The 16,714-nt window shown below is 44.0% G+C and overlaps 1 protein-coding gene, 1 long non-coding RNA gene and 1 pseudogene across 2 annotated transcripts in view; all 3 read right to left on the bottom strand.

The window, feature by feature from the left end:
• Positions 1-2,691, bottom strand: part of LOC118381543 (interferon a3-like) — an 88,372-nt pseudogene extending 85,681 nt beyond the window's left edge.
• A 2,382-nt stretch (positions 2,692-5,073) lies between these two features.
• Positions 5,074-16,714, bottom strand: part of LOC118384764 (interferon a3-like) — a 47,855-nt gene continuing 36,214 nt past the window's right edge. The window contains exon 5 of the mRNA XM_052518597.1: positions 5,074-5,431. Within this exon, the coding sequence (XP_052374557.1) occupies positions 5,345-5,431 (87 nt within the window). The 3' untranslated portion in view covers positions 5,074-5,344. The remainder of the gene's footprint in view (positions 5,432-16,714) is intronic.
• On the bottom strand, positions 5,802-16,649 carry LOC118381544 (uncharacterized). The gene is made up of 4 exons (XR_008136454.1): positions 16,272-16,649; positions 16,006-16,093; positions 6,174-6,245; positions 5,802-5,942 (listed from the first exon to the last, which is right to left on the bottom strand). It is a non-coding gene; the product is annotated as an uncharacterized LOC118381544 (long non-coding RNA).

A 16,714-nucleotide genomic window follows, 5' to 3' on the forward strand; every position in this document is an offset into this window, starting at 1 on the left:
ATTCCGAGTTGGATGACGGTTCAAAACGTATTTCCCTGTCGGAGCTCTTTTTTTTCCCTCCAGAATTCCTAGTTGTTTGAACTCACTGAAGTCTGAGATTTCCCAGTTCCGAGTTTCCAGTTGTTTTGAAAATGGCAAAAGTCATGCTGGATTGACAGCAAGGCCAATGTATTCAACTTTTTCTGGCCTTTGGTGTTGAAAGTTTATCATTTTAATTTTGGAATCCAATGCAAATGAATTACTTAAAATTCATACAATGTGATTTCTGGATTTTTGTTTTAGATTGCGTCTCTCACAGTTGAAGTGTACTTATGATAAAAATTACAGACCTCTACATGCTTTGTAAATAGGAAAACCTGCAAAATCGGCAGTGTATCAAATACTAGTTCTCCCCACTGTATTTCCCCAGAACCCACATTTTTTTTAAAGAAACTGAATCAGGTTAGTAACAACTGGGGTTGGAGCAAAAACTTACATGAGGGTAACACACCATGAACGGTGAGGGTAACACACCATCCAACCCTGTTCCTGGAGAACTACCTTCCTGTAGGTTTTCACTCCAACCCTAATCTATCACACCTAATTAATTAGGTGGTTGATAAACGGAATCAGGTTAGTTACAACTCGGGTTGGAGCGAAAACATACAGGAAGGTAACTCTCCGTGAAATGGTTTGGAGAACCCTGACCTAAACAGGGATTATACTTTAAATAGACCCGTTACTTACACAGGAATGACGGTTTTCAAATTGGCGTTCTAGAATGTTGAGGAAATCGTCCAGGTTTTTCTTGTCCCAGGTGACAGGCTTCATATTCCCATCAAACAGTTTTGTGATTTTATAGATGGAATCTGACTTTGCCCTCAAACTACACAGGAAGATATAAAAAGAAGATTAGAAACAGTATAGGCTTCCGTTACGGCATCAATATAACAATGGATCAAGAACGCAATACCAAAGCATATCAGAACATGATTAGTAAAGATTCTAGCCTTTACCTCGGCATCATCTATGTGTCTGTAAAGTGATGTTGGGGAAAAGACTGGGGCATTCTGCTTAGTGATATCTCCTCCATGGAAAACAATCAATATAGTATGTTGAGTCACTTGTCAAATATCCTTCCTGTTTGGCCCTGTCCGGGGGTATCATCGGATGGGGCCACAGTGTCTCCTGACCCCTCCTGTCTCAGCCTCCAGTATTTATGCTGCCGTAGTTCATGTGTCGGGGGGCTAGGGTCAGTTTGTTATATCTGGAGTACTTCTCCTGTCTTATCTGGTGTCTCGTGTGAATTTAAGTATGCTCTCTCTAATTCTCTCTTTCTTTCTCTCTCTCGGAGGACCTGAGCCCTAGAACCATGCCTCAGGACTACCTGGCATGATGACTCCTTGCTGTCCCCAGTCCACCTGGCCGTGCTGTTGCTCCAGTTTCAACTGTTCTGCCTGCGGCTATGGAATCCTGACTTGTTCGCCGGATGTGCTACCTGTCCAAGACCTGCTGTTTTCAACTCTCTAAAGACAGCAGGAGTGGCAGAGATACCGTTAATGATCGGCTATGAAAAGCCAAAAGACATTTACTCCTGAGGTGCTGACTTGCTGCACCCTCGACAACTACTGTGATTATTATTATTTGACCATGCTGGTCATTTATGAACATTTGAACATCTTGGCCATGTTCTGTTATAATCTCCACCGGGCACAGCCAGAAGAAGACCGCCCCCCCCTCATAGCCTGGTTCCTCTCTAGGTTTCTTCATAGGTTTTGGCCTTTCTAGGGAGTTTTTCCTAGCCACAGTGCTTCTACACCTGCATTGTTTGCTGTTTGGGGTTTTTGTACAGGACATTGAGATATCAGCTGATGTACGAAGGGCTATATAAATACATTTGATTTGATCTCGCTGTCATTATAGCCTTAGCGCCCTTTTACGATGTATATTCAAATATAGGCCTACCGTTTTCTAACACAGATGCCAAACATGAAACGTATGACTATTTTATTTGGTTGGTTGTTTTGCTGTCCTTACTACATGCATTCAGTCTCCTCTTACAGTGTGCTGATAACTCACCATCTGGTCCTGCAGGGAAAGGTATTCTGCGCTCAAGTGACCGGAGTGGTGTCGGATCCAGTCACAGCAATGACACACGCTCTGCATACTGCAAATAATAAGAAAAGTCCAACTCTGCATTGTATACAATGTAAATAGCAGTTTGTTTCGCTATTAGTGTTCCAGATAAGTTTGAACATCTTGGTTGTGTTAAGTAGTTTTTTCTGGAATTGGGAAAGGGAAAACTGTATAGAGAATTTCCCCTGATCAACCTACGGGAGGCGGGGACTTTCATTTTCCAGACGAGCGCATGCAGCAATAAGAATTCCATGCCTGCTCCGTCTCATGGACGAACAAATCCAAGTAAATCTATACACATTCTCCTTGAAATAAACTTTAAATTATTGTTGAACCACAAAATACGATTATTACATTTAGATATCGGCTAGACTATTACTATAGCGATAATAGGCTATTCGCGAGCTTTGCTTTCAACTGCTAAAAACTTCGCCTGAACCAAAAACAAAAAGTCTAACAAAATCGTTGAAGTCGAAATAAAACCCACAATTCTTTAAAAAATGTAGCCACATAAGACATTCATTTAGTGGGTTTCGTTCAAAGTTAGTCCGAAATATTGTTCCGTAGTCCTCTGCTGTTGCGCTACAAATGAAAAGTGAATGGGGACGTCAGCGTCAATACCCACATCTCTCAACTTTCATTTTCACAATGACGTAACCAACTTTCACCTTACTGTTGTCTGCTGGTGATGCAACGTTGACAAGCAACGACAACATTATTTGTTGGAACTTTCTATTTGTCGTTTTTATTACAAGGGGAAATGAAAAATAATTCGTGACAATAGTTCCTTCTTTGTGTGTGTGTGTGTGTGTGTGTGTGTGTGTGTGTGTGTGTGTGTGTGTGTGTGTGTGTGTGTGTGTGTGTGTGTGTGTGTGTGTGTGTGTGTGTGTGTGTGTGTGTGTGTGTGTGGTGTGTGTAGTGCTGTGCACGTTTTTCACTCTGCAAGGTAAAAACTTGGCATTGGTTCATTTCTCCCTTTTTCTATATAATATTGGGATTCATTCATAATATTCAAAGTCTGTTTAACTGTAAAGGTCATAGTATATTTTTTAAATTTAATTTTACCTTTATTTAACCAGGCAAGTCAGTTAAGAACACATTCTTATTTTCAATGACGGCCTGGGAACAGTGGGTTAACTGTTCAGGGGCAGAACGACAGATTTGTACTTTGTCAGCTCGGGGGTTTGAACTCACAACCTTCCGGTTACTAGTCCAACGCTCCAACCACTAGGCTATACTGTAGGGAAGTGTTCACCAAAACTGTCTGCACGGTCCTGGAGACCAGCAGGAGAAGGTGCAGGCTTTTGTTCCAACCCAGTTCGAAAACACCTGTTCCATCAGGGTCTTGATAAAATGTCATGGGTGGAATCATATTGAAATGTCATGTTATAGGCTGAAATTAAAGATGTAGCCTAATTATTCTGCTGCATTTATTCACTCCAACTCTCTGAGATGCTTTATAAATACGGGCCTTGGTGTTATTCTATATAGCCTTAATAGGACCAGCCATGAGGATTCATAATAGTGACACTTGAAACGTGATACCAAAGAGTCAGAGAGCTATATTTACCTATATAGCTATAGCTATAGCTATACTAGGGGAATATATAGCTATATATTTTACTAGGGGAATTGGTACCCTAGTAAGCAGGACAATAACAGTAGCAACAGGGCTACGGCCACAACACAGAACCACTGGTAGAATCTTTGCCGTGTGACTATGTTCAAAGTGTTGAAGTCGCTGACGTCTTCATGGGTTTTTGCACTAGTAGTGATACCTGTCAATGGTGCTGAAACGTCTTCTTACGTCACATGACACGCCTGTGTTGGACGCATTTTCGCAAGTTGTGCAATGTCATCAGTTCCAGTCTTCTCCCCAGTAATCATAGACACCTTTGGCCGACATATCGAATTGGGAATATGTAGTGTTTCCTCTGCAGCAATTCGACCATTAAGGACTGACTCTAGCAGTCTCCCCTGAACACTTGATGTTGAGATGTGTCTGTTACTTGAACTCTGTGAAGCATTTATTTGGGCTGCAATTTCTGAAGCTGTTAATTCTAATGAACTTCTCCTCTGCAGCAGATGTAACTCTCTGTCTTCCTTTCCTGTGGCTGTCCTCATGAGAGCCAGTTTCATCATAGCGCTTGATGGTTTTTGCAACTGCACTTGAATAAACATTCAATGTTCTTGAAATTTCCCGCATTGACTGACATTCATGTCTTAAAGTAATGATGGGCTGTCACTTCTCTTTGCTTATTTGAGCTGTTCCTGACAGAAATATGGACTTGGTATTTTAGCAAATAGTGCTATCTTTTGTATACCACCCCTACCTTGTCACGACACAACTGATTGGCTAAAACGCATTAAGAAGGAAAGAAATTCCACAAATTAACTTTTAACAAGGACCACCTGTTAATTGAAATGCATTCCAGGTGACTACCTCCTGAAGCTGGTTCAGAGAATGCCAAGAGTGTGCATAGCTGACATCCAAGCTGGGTGTATACTTTGAAGAATTTCAAATATAACATAGATGTGTATTTGTTTAACAATTTTTTGGTTACTACACGATTCCATATGTGTTATTTCATAGTGTTGATGTCTTCACTATTATTGTGCAATGTAGAAAATAGTAAAGATAAAGAAAAACCCTGAGGTGTGTCCAAACTTTTGACTGGTACTGTGTATATATACTCCGGACTCCGACATATTTCTATGTTTCTTATGTCCATTCATTTTATTTTAGATTTGTGTGTATTGTTTTGTATTGTCAGATATTACTGCAGTGGTAGAGCTAGAAAAACAAGCATATAGCTACAGCCGTTAAAACATCTGCTAAATGTGTGTATGCGATAAATTACAATTGAGTTGATTAAAAACGATTACAGCTGTAAAGGACACATTTATTTAATTATAATATATTTCATTATTACAATAACAAACATTTCCTATCAGGTTGCAATAATAAATACAGTCTGCAATGGCCTTCATGAATACAAAAAAAATGCACGGAAACATTGATACATTAGGCTATGTATAGCCTTAGTCAATCACATCATTATTCAGAATGAAAAAAATGATTTACTCCTCGGAGTTGTGAATACATGACTACAAAATAAATTAATACGTTAAAAAAACAAACGAGTAAACATGTAAAAAAATAGTTAGAAATATGAATAGATAAATAGATATATAAATAACAAATATGTACACAACACACACATAACGCTCATTGGCTACTTAATGTTGTGTCTAGTCTTTGGAGGTGTGCCAGCACCACTGTCCTTATGTCTTCCCAGCCGCTTGCGCTGTAATCCTGCATAAATGAAATACACTTGTTAAGATTTGAGAATAGACACATGTTGTATCATCACCTAAATACATCCAGATTTGGTGAATGTACTCTCTTTGTAAGACAAATGGATCAACCTACCTCGCGTTTCAAGTAATGCTTCAGGAACTTGAAGTGAAGGCTCATCTTTTTGTTCACTCTGTTGACAGATTTTGATAGTCTAGATTTCAAAGCCTTTACCTGTTAGGATAAATAACAAATCATTCATTTAATATTATGTTTTGAATAACATGTAACTACTTATATTATAATCAAGAAGTATAGTATAATGTTTTCCTTTTTGCATTAATGTTTTAAGAGGCGAAAATCACAAATGACATACGCATTGATCCAGCTCCGAGGTCTGGCGATAGAGGTCATTCATAAACTTGTCAACTCCTTTCTGGTCCCAGGCGGTGGACTCATATTTACCACTGCTATACAATTTCTTTATAGCGTTCAGAGTATGCGAAATGAAGGCAATCTGTTCGTCAGCCTAGAAGAAGAGTGATTTGTATTAGTGTATGCCTTATGAATTGATGGGATATTGTGTGTACATTGATGATGATTTTTTATTTATTTGCAATCAATTTTATAAATGGTCTGTAACATAACAAAATGTGGAAAATGTGAAGGGGTCTTAATACTTCCCGAATTCAGTGTTTAATCCACTCTTAGAAAAAAAAGTTATGGATAGTACGAAACATTTTTTATGCATATTTCTTACCTTGAAATTATTGACTTGTCTGTATTGTTTGTCAGGGAAAGTGATCTGAGGTCCTCGAGAGACTTCATGACCCTGAGATGCCAAACAATATAAACAAAATATTGCATCGTTATCACTGTACAAAAAGGAGTCAGGTCATTTAAATGAAACATAGCAGCTCATGAAATGTTGAAAAGAAGACAAGAGCTCAATGACCAGGAACAAGTGAATAAACATGACCCTATATCCTACCATTTTCTTAAGCATCGTTATGGTGTTGTTGCTGAACACTTGGAACATGCTCGGAGACCGAGGCAGTGTCTTCATCCATGTGCATCCGATGGTTTTATTCCAGGTGCAAATCGTCATGACCAAGCACATCCAAAAGCTGATTGAACCCATTTTAGCGTAGGTCTACTGTAGTTCTCGGTCTGTCCGCAATCAACGTTGGTGCACTTCCGAAAGATAGACTACTTCGTATAATTCCGACAAAAAATGTTAGTTTTCCGGAACGGATAAAGAGATAAAGTGTTCTTCCTGACTGAACAATACCAGTTCTGCCACCCAAGTTCTGCCATTCTCCAACCTGTGTCGATCCTTTATACAACGAGTCTGCAAGGTATTCCAAAAGTGAAAGGTGGAAGTTCCCTTACACTTTCATACCTGAGTGTTGTTGTACGTGTGGAGAAAATGCACCAAAAGGACAGGTGCATCGCTCGAATAATTGTTACATCTTGAGCTATTTGCTATTTTATCATGACATTTTGACCTTTCAACCAGGATAATTTTGATGAAAAAAAAATAAACATGTGAATCTATCGGACTATGGGCATAAATAAATATCACCATGTAGAACACATTTAGTTTGGCCTTTCACTTCGAAAACCAAAGTATTTCATGTTTGAAAACGCAACACCTTTTCATTTGCACACAGAAACTTTGGTGTCAACTACGTTGTAACCACCTGCTTAAAGGGTAATTGTGGTTTGTGGACCCCAACTGTCTATGTAAAGATACAGATCAACCGTGTATGGGTTGTATGAATTAAACACTCAAAATGACGTTATTTCGTTTTAGAAACCGGTTTGGGTGGTCTGAAATATTTTGATAGACCCCCTTCTATATGCTCCCGGTTTTCAGAAAAAGACACTGGTAGCCTATGAAGTGCACAGGTAGTATTGACCTTAATAGTGCTTAAATTTGAGCCTATATTGCGGGGGCTTTTGAATCTGGGCCAATAGGAATGTGTGCGTATGATAGGTCTTTCACGTAGATAATATGTCAAAGTATTCAAAAGTCTTGTCTTTAATGGACTTGTAAACACATATTTTATTTATTCCTCCAGTCATGTAAGTTGATGGGATCTCTGCATCTATTACCTTTCCTCCCCAGCGACTGAAGAGTATAGGCTTTGTTTTAAGAGCGATTGGTACTCTACACTGAACTATCATTCAAATTATAATAATGATTATGTTGCATAATATCCAGTATATACTTTATATTATGAATAACTATATGAATAAACCATTTTGTACAGTGATATGATGCCACAGTCATATATATGACCTCTTGTCTAAAAGTCTATTCCCAAGGAGATTATTGTTTTTCATTGGAAACAGGAGACAAAGGGCTGTGAGACAGAGGTTTAGTCCTAGACACATGAAACGTGGAATGTATACGGAGGGTGCGTGGAAACAGGAGACGGACAGCAGAGGGGCTAAGGATTTTAGAGATGTGGAAAGGGGCGATGAAACGGGGGTAAAGTTCACGAGACTCCACCTGGAGGGGCTGGTCCCTTCTGCACGAGCCGATAGCGGGGATCAGCAGTCCGTAGGCGATTCGTAGTTCGCCGATACCTAGAGGTGGTCTTCCAGGTACTCCGGGCTCTCTTCCAGGTACGGCAACAGCGGAGGACGAACATCGGGGCAGAGGGTATGCTAACTTCTTCCTCTTGCTCAGGAAAGAGCGGGGGCTGATATCCCAAGTAACACTTGAAGGGCGATTAGGGAAGGGTGTTACGGGCGTATTCCACCCACACAAGTTGCTGGATCCAGGTGGTGGCGTTGGCAGAGGCGAGGCAATGAAAAGCCGTCTCCAAGTCCTGACTGGCTCGCTCCGACTGACTGTTAGTTTAGGGGTGAAAACCAGAGGACAGGCTGTCACGAGACCAAATGAGGGTGCAGAATGCCTTCCAGAACTGAGGACCACGATTGGAGACCAAGTCAACCGGAAGTCCATGGATATGGAAGAAGTGCTGCAGCATGAGCTGAGCCGTCTCCTTGGCTGAGGGTAACTTGGGAAGGGGAATAAAATGGGTGGATAGAAGACTTATCCACCACTGTCAGGATCGTGGTAATGCCATCTGATAGAGAAAGACCAGTAACAATTTTTAATTTTTAAAAAATTTCACCTTTATTTAACCAGGTAGGCTAGTTGAGAACAAGTTCTCATTTGCAACTGCGACCTGGCCAAGATAAAGCATAGCAGTGTGAACAGACAACACAGAGTTACACATGGAGTAAACAATTAACAAGTCAATAACACAGTAGAAAAAAGGGGGAGTCTATATACATTGTGTGCAAAAGGCATGAGGAGGTAGGCGAATAATTACAATTTTGCAGATTAACACTGGAGTGATAAATGATCAGATGGTCATGTACAGGTAGAGATATTGGTGTGCAAAAGAGCAGAAAAGTAAATAAATAAAAACAGTATGGGGATGAGGTAGGTGAAAATGGGTGGGCTATTTACCAATAGACTTTGTACAGCTGCTGCGATCGGTTAGCTGCTCAGATAGCAGATGTTTGAAGTTGGTGAGGGAGATAAAAGTCTCCAACTTCAGCGATTTTTGCAATTCGTTCCAGTCACAGGCAGCAGAGAACTGGAACGAAAGGCGGCCAAATGAGGTGTTGGCTTTAGGGATGTGACCAGTGAACTGAGATAAGGCGGAGCTTTACCTAGCATGGACTTGTAGATGACCTGGAGCCAGTGGGTCTGGCGACGAATATGTAGCGAGGGCCAGCCGACTAGAGCATACAAGTCGCAGTGGTGGGTGGTATAAGGTGCTTTAGTGACAAAACAGATGGCACTGTGATAAACTGCATCCCGTTTGCTGAGTAGAGTGTTGGAAGCAATTTTGTAGATGACATCGCCGAAGTCGAGGATCGGTAGGATAGTCAGTTTTACTAGGGTAAGTTTGGCGGCGTGAGTGAAGGAGGCTTTGTTGCGGAATAGAAAGCCGACTCTTGATTTGATTTTCAATTGGAGATGTTTGATATGAGTCTGGAAGGAGAGTTTACAGTCTAGCCAGACACCTAGGTACTTATAGATGTCCACATATTCAAGGTCGGAACCATCCAGGGTGGTGATGCTGGTCAGGCGTGCGGGTGCAGGCAGCGAACGGTTGAAAAGCATGCATTTGGTTTTACTAGCGTTTAAGAGCAGTTGAAGGCCACGGAAGGAGTGTTGTATGGCATTGAAGCTCGTTTGGAGGTTAGATAGCACAGTGTCCAAGGACGGGCCGGAAGTATATAGAATGGTGTCGTCTGCGTAGAGGTGGATCAGGGAATCGCCCGCAGCAAGAGCAACATCATTGATATATACAGAGAAAAGAGTCGGCCCGAGAATTGAACCCTGTGGCACCCCGTAGAGACTGCCAGAGGACCGGACAGCATGCCCTCCGATTTGACACACTGAACTCTGTCTGCAAAGTAATTGGTGAACCAGGCAAGGCAGTCATCCGAAAACCGAGGCTACTGAGTCTGCCGATAAGAATATGGTGATTGACAGAGTCGAAAGCCTTGGCAAGGTCGATGAAGACGGCTGCACAGTACTGTCTTTTATCGATGGTGGTTATGATATCGTTCAGTACCTTGAGCGTGGCTGAGGTGCACCCGTGACCGGCTCGGAAACCAGACTGCACAGCGGAGAAGGTACGGTGGGATTCGAGATGGTCAGTGACCTGTTTGTTGACTTGGCTTTCGAAGACCTTAGAAAGGCAGGGCAGGATAGATATAGGTCTGTAACAGTTTGGGTCCAGGGTGTCTCCCCCTTTGAAGAGGGGGATGACTGCGGCAGCTTTCTAATCCTTGGGGATCTCAGACGATATGAAAGAGAGGTTGAACAGGCTGGTAAATAGGGGTAATAGGGGTTGCGACAATGTCCAGAGAGATATGGGATGATGGGCGGTGAGAGGGAGTGCTTGAAGAAGGCCATCCGGAGCTTGCCGCGGAGTCTTATTTTGTGCACACAGCGCAGGCGGCGACATCATGAACCATGGAAGGCCACCAAAAGCGCCGGATGAAAGCCAGGGTTGTTATTCACACAATTGGTTAATAATTATTTATTATTATTTATTTCTTGAATGCGGTCCAACTGTTTGCAAAAGTAGTGGTTCTCAGGATTTGAGAGCAACTTCCCTATCTCTGTAATGTCAAAGGTTAGTGGAGAGTGAATATCAAACAATGATTAAACCTCAGATCCACAAATTAGCTTTTAAAGCATGTCTGCGAGATCTTTTAGATCAGATGAGGTGAATAAATAATCCCAAATCCCTGAATATCTTGAGTTCGGTCAAGTATGGTAATTCATCTCTGGACTGTGTATAATTGCAATCAGAAGCTCAAAATATCTCGCAATCCTTCCTAAATGAGCTGTGGAAGTGAATGCAAACTCACGAATGTCACTATGAGGATAAAGATTATTTTAAAATAGCTACAGTGTGTATTGGCTGAGCTGATAGAAAACTCTGCATGGATCAACACCATTGCCTTCACTCCACATTACAGGCCTGAATGACAAAGTGAAAAGTAGTAGACCTATTCAAAAATAACCCATTCTAAAACATCCATTTGGGTTGCAACATTGCAGTTAAGTAATATTGCAAGACAACATGACAAATTAATGAACTTTTGTGTCTAAATAATAAATGTTGTGGCAAATCCAACACAACACATCACAGAGTGAAACTGTTGGTATTTTCAAGTTTTACAGTGGCTGCATCTGTCACGTTCTGACCTTTATTTCCTTTGTTTTGTCATTATTTAGTATGGTCAGGGCGTGAGTTGGGGTGGGCAGTCAATGTTTGTTTTTCTATGATTTTGGGATTTCTATGTTTCGGCCTAGTATGGTTCTCAATCAGAGGCAGGTGTTGTTGGTTGACTCTGATTGAGAATCATACTTAGGTAGCCTGGGTTTCACTGTTTGTTTGGGGGTGTTTGTTTCCGTGTCTGTGTTTTTCACCACACGGTACTGTTTTGGGTTTCGTTCGGTCCACGTTTATTGTTTTTGTATTCAGTTGTGTTCATGTTGAGCATTTCTTATTAAAAGAACCATGGACACTTACGACGCCGCATATTGGTCCTCCGATCCTTCTCGCCTCTCCTCTTCAGACGAAGAGGAGGAAAACCCTGACAGCATCATGTTATGGGTAGACTTGTCACCAGAAGGGACTGAGGAGTTTGTCGGGATCAAAATAAATATGAAAGGAGCAAAGCCAAGATGAAAAATTAGAGGAAAACATGCCTTAGTTCTTTGAAGGCCTGACACTGGGTTAGCATTACATTTTTCCGTGGGACAATTACACACATTTTAAGGCAAAAGACACACCAGAATGGCTTTCAAAGTGGTGTTTAGTGTTCCTCAGTGGTCAAGTTAAAGACAATGTATGAATACTGCTATCTATCAATAATTCCCAAACAAATTGACTGAGCTTGAGAAATTTGACAAACTCCATGAGCTCCAAAAGTATTGGGACAGGACACGTTTGGTTGTTTTGGCTCTGTACTCCAGCACTTTGGATTTGAAATGATACATGACTATGAGGTTAATGTGCAGACTGTCAGCTTTCATTTGGTGGTATTTTCATCCATTTCGGTTTAACTGAAATTAATCCATTTTAGAATAAGGCTGTAACGTAACAACACTTTCCGAACGTACTGTATATGTGTCACGACTTCCACCGAAGGTGGCTCCTCTCCCGGTTCACGCCGCGCTCGGCGCTCGTCGTCGCTGGACTACTAGCTGCCACCGATCCCTTCTCTTTTTTGTTTGGTTTTGTCTGGTTGTGCACCTGTGTCTAGTTTAGGTTATTAGTGGGGTATTTAATCTCGCCCTTCCCTCTTGGGTTTGTGCGGGAGTGTTTGTTAGCTGTCATTTGTTTGGGTTGCGTTTCGGGTTTGTTCTGTTGAACAGGTGTTTTTTCTGGACCGCGTTCCTGTTGTTTTGTGGCTACTGTTGTGGTCCTGTTCCTGTTCTTTGGACTTGTAATAAACGCCCTTCCTTGTAATTCGCTCTCTCCTGCGCCTGACTCCACACCCACCTCTCCTAGGGAGATTTTGACAGAATCCTTCACCACAATCATGGAGTCAGCAGGAGAGGACGCGCCCTCTCCGTCCATGGAGGAACGTGTCCTCTAGCATACAGCGGTGCTACACCGTCTGGGGACGGCCATGGATCCAGTGATGTCGAGAATTGAGAGATGGGAGAGGAGCGGCCTCCCTACCCCGTCTTCAGCCACTCTCCAGCCTGCACCACCACCTTCTCTGGCGCTGTCCGGCCCCAGCGGGATTCGGCTCGCGCTCCCGAGGGAGTACGATGGGATGGCTGCCGGGTGTAAGGGGTTCCTGCTCCAGCTGGATCTTTACCTGGCGACCGTTCACCCGACTCCCTCGGGAGAGGAGAGTGTCAACGTCCTCGTCTCCTGCCTTTCGGGCAAAGCCCTGGAGTCGGCCAACGCGGTCTGGGAGGGTCCAGACTCAGCGAGGGACCATTACCCAGAGGTCACCCGCCTCTGGTGATTGGCTGTGTCATCTGAGGCAGGAGACGGGGAGCGCACAGGACTTCACTCTGGAGTTCCTTACCCTGGCCGCCGGCGCAGGGTGGAATGACAGGGCCCTGATGGACACTATAAGTGTAGACTGCGAGAGGACGCCCACAGGGAGCTAGCTTGTCGAGACACCACCCTCACTCTGGACCAACTGATCGACATGTCCATCAGGCTGGACAACTTGCTGGCAGCTCGTGGGCATCCAAATAGGGTTCTGTTCATTCCACCGTCCAGCCCTCCCACTCCAACACCCATGGAGTTAGGGGGTGATGCAGCTAGGGCGACCGGAGGAGGAGCCTCCTGTAACGGCTGTCGTTGGTGGAAGACGGAGTAGACCAAAGCGCAGCGTGGTACGTGTTCATGATGCCTTTAATAAACTGAACACTGAATACAAACAAACAAAAGAATAAAGGAAAACCGAAATAGTCCCGTATGGTGAAAACACTGAAACGGAAAATAATCACCCACAAATCAAAATGGGAAAACAGGCTACCTAAGTCTTGCTCTCAATCAGAGACAACGATAGACAGCTGCCTCAGATTGAGAACCATACCAGGCCAAACACATAGAAAAAGAAAACCTCGACCTACGACATAGAATACCCACCCACATTACACCCTGACCAAACTAAAAATAGAAACATACAAAGCAATCTACGGTCAGAGCGTGAAACCTCCTCCTGCACCAGTTGTGGTCGGAGAGGGCAAACTTCTGACCGGTGTTGGAGGAGCTCGTCTGGGAGTCAAGAGGGCAGACAGAGCACTGCTCCGACACCTCAGGTGAGTCAGCACCAGGATCACCCGAGCTCCCTGATGGTCATTTGTATGTGTTGATTTCCTTTCTTGAGTTTTCCCCTCATTCCCAGCATAAGGCGCTAGTAGATTCAGGCGCAGTGGGAAGTTTTATGGACCCCGGGTTTGCGCTTAAGTTAGGGATTCCCTTGGTTCAGATGGACCAACCCTTCCCCGTGCATGCCCTACATAGTCGACCATTAGGGTCAGGGCTGGTCAGAGAGGCCACGGTTCCACTGGACATGGTGACGAAGGGGGGTCATGAGGAGCGGATTAGTCTCTTCCTCATTGATTCTCCTGCGTTTCCACCGGTGCTGGGGATTCCCTGGTTGGCTTATCACAATCCTAAAATTTTGTGGAAACAGGGGGCTCATGAGGGATGGTCATATGAGTGCTCAGGTAGGTGTGTGGGAGTTTCCATCAGTGCGACGACGGTGGAGAGTCCAGACCAAGTCTCCACCATGCGGCTTCCCCCTGAATATGCCGATTTGGCTATCGCTAAATGTGAAAAGAGGTCGACCCAATTACCATATCATCGACGAGGGGATTGTGCGATAAACCTCCAGGTGAACTCCACACTTCCCAGGAGTCATGTGTATCCCCTGTCACAGGACGAGATGGTGGCTATGGAGACATATGTCACCGAATCTCTGGGACAGGGGTACATTCGGCCCTCCACGTAACCCGCCTCCTTGAGTTAATTTTTTTGTGAAGAAGAAGGCTTGAGGTCTGCGTCCGTGTATAGACTACAGAGGTCTAAATTCCATTACAGTGGGGTTCAGTTACCCGCTACCTCTCATCGCATTGCGGCCGTGCGTAATTGGCTGACTCCGACCACAGTAAAGGAGGTGCAGCGGTTTTTAGGGTTTGACAATTACTACCGGAGGTTTATCCGGGGTTTTGGTTAGGTGGCTGCTCCCATTACCTCACTGCTGAAGGGGGGGCCTGTGCGTTTACGGTGGGCGGCGGAGGCGGACATGGTCTTTGGTCGTCTGAAGGCGTTGTTTACCGATGCTCCCGTATTGGCGCATCCTGACCCCTCTTTGGCATTCATAGTGGAGGTGGACGCGTCCGAGGCTGGTGTTGGCATCATGCTATCACAGTCCTTGGGCACGCCCCCGAAGCTTCGCCCCTGCACTTTCTTCTCTAGGAAGCTCAGTCCGGCAGAGCGAAACTATGATGTGGGGGACTGGGAGTAGCGGTAAAAGCTGGTGGTAAAAGCTCTGAAGGTGTGGAGACATTGGCTTGAGGGGGAGAAACACTCTTTTCTCATCTGGACTGACCACCGTAATCTGGAGTACATCTGGGCAGAGAGGAGACTGAATCCTTGTCAGGCAAGGTGGGCAATGTTTTTCACCAGCTTTTGTTTCACCATCTCTTACAGACCAGGTTCACTGACGCACTGTCCCGTCTCAACGATACCGAGGAGTGGTCCATCGATCCCACCCCCATACTTCCGACTTCTTGTCTGGTGGCACCGGTGGTATGGGAGGTGGACATGGAAATCGAGCAGGCTTCATGGTTAGGACCCACTCCAGCACAGTGTCCAGCTGGTCGGAGGTATGTCCCACTTGGTGTTCGCGATAGATCGATCAGGTGGGCCCACAAGCTACCCTCCTCTGGTCATCCGGGGATCGAGAGGACGTTGCAGCGTCTTAGGGGGAAGTACTGGTGGCCCACCTTGGCCAAAGACGTGAGGGTTTATGTTTCCTCCTGTTCGGTGTGTGCGCCCAGTGTAAGGCTCCTAGACACCTGTCCAGAGGGAAGTTTACAGCCCCCGTTCCACAGCGGCCTTGGTCACACCTGTCTGTGGACTTCCTCACCGATCTTCCTCCATCACAGGGGGAACACCACGATCCTGGTCGTTGTGGATCGGTTATCTAAGTCCTGCCATCTCCTCCCTTTGCCCGGCTTTCCTGCGGCCCTACAAACTGCGGAGGCACTGTTTACACATGGCTTCCGGCACTACGGGTGCCAGAGGAAAAAGTTTCTGATCTGGACCCATCTCTGCTAGGTGAGTTCCACCGCCTCCATCCGGATCGCCCTGCGCCTCGCCCTCCAGGTCGTCCTCGAGGCTGTAATTTCAGCCCTTTTACTATTTATTTTCAAATATAGACTAACAGTTTTCTAACACAGATGCTAAACATGAAACACATTACTATTTTGCTTGGTTGGTTGTTTTTGCTGTCCTTAGTACATGCATTCAGTCTCCTCTTACAGTGTGCTGATAACTCACCATCTGGTCCAGCAGGGAAAGGTATTCTGCGCTCAAGTGACCGTAGTGGTGTGGGATCCAGTCACAGCAATGACACACGCTCTGCATACTGCAAATAATAAGAAAAATACACGTCCAACCCTGCATTGTATACATTGTAAATAGCAGTTTGTTTCGCTATTAGTTTTCCATATGAGTTTGAACATATTAATTGTGTTAATTAAGTAGTTTTTTCTGGAATTGGGAAAGGGAAAACTGTATGGAGAATTTCCCACCGATCAACCTACCGGAGGCGGGGACTTCCATTTTCCAGACTAGCGCATGCAGCAATTGGAATTCCATGCCTGCTCCGTCTCCTGGACGAAAAAAATCAAGTAAATCTCTACACATTCTCCTTGAAATCAGTTTAAATTATAATTGAACCACAAAATGAATTTATCCCTTTTAGTTATCGGCTAGACTATTACTATAGCGACTATAGGCTATTCGCGAGCTTTGCTTTCAACTGCTAATAACTTCGCTTGAACCGAAAAAAAATTCCGATAACAATATCGTCGAAGTCGAAATAAAACCCACACTTCTTAAGAAATATAGCCATATAAGACATTAATTTAGTGGTTTTCGTTCAAAGTTAGTCCGAACAATTGTTCCGTAGTCTTCTGCTGTTGCGCTACATCTGAAAAGTGAATGGGGAACGTCAGAGTCAATACCCACATCTCTCAACTTTCAT

Source organism: Oncorhynchus keta, chromosome 5, assembly GCF_023373465.1.
Source record: "Oncorhynchus keta strain PuntledgeMale-10-30-2019 chromosome 5, Oket_V2, whole genome shotgun sequence".
In the NCBI taxonomy this organism is placed as follows: Eukaryota; Metazoa; Chordata; class Actinopteri; order Salmoniformes; family Salmonidae; genus Oncorhynchus; species Oncorhynchus keta.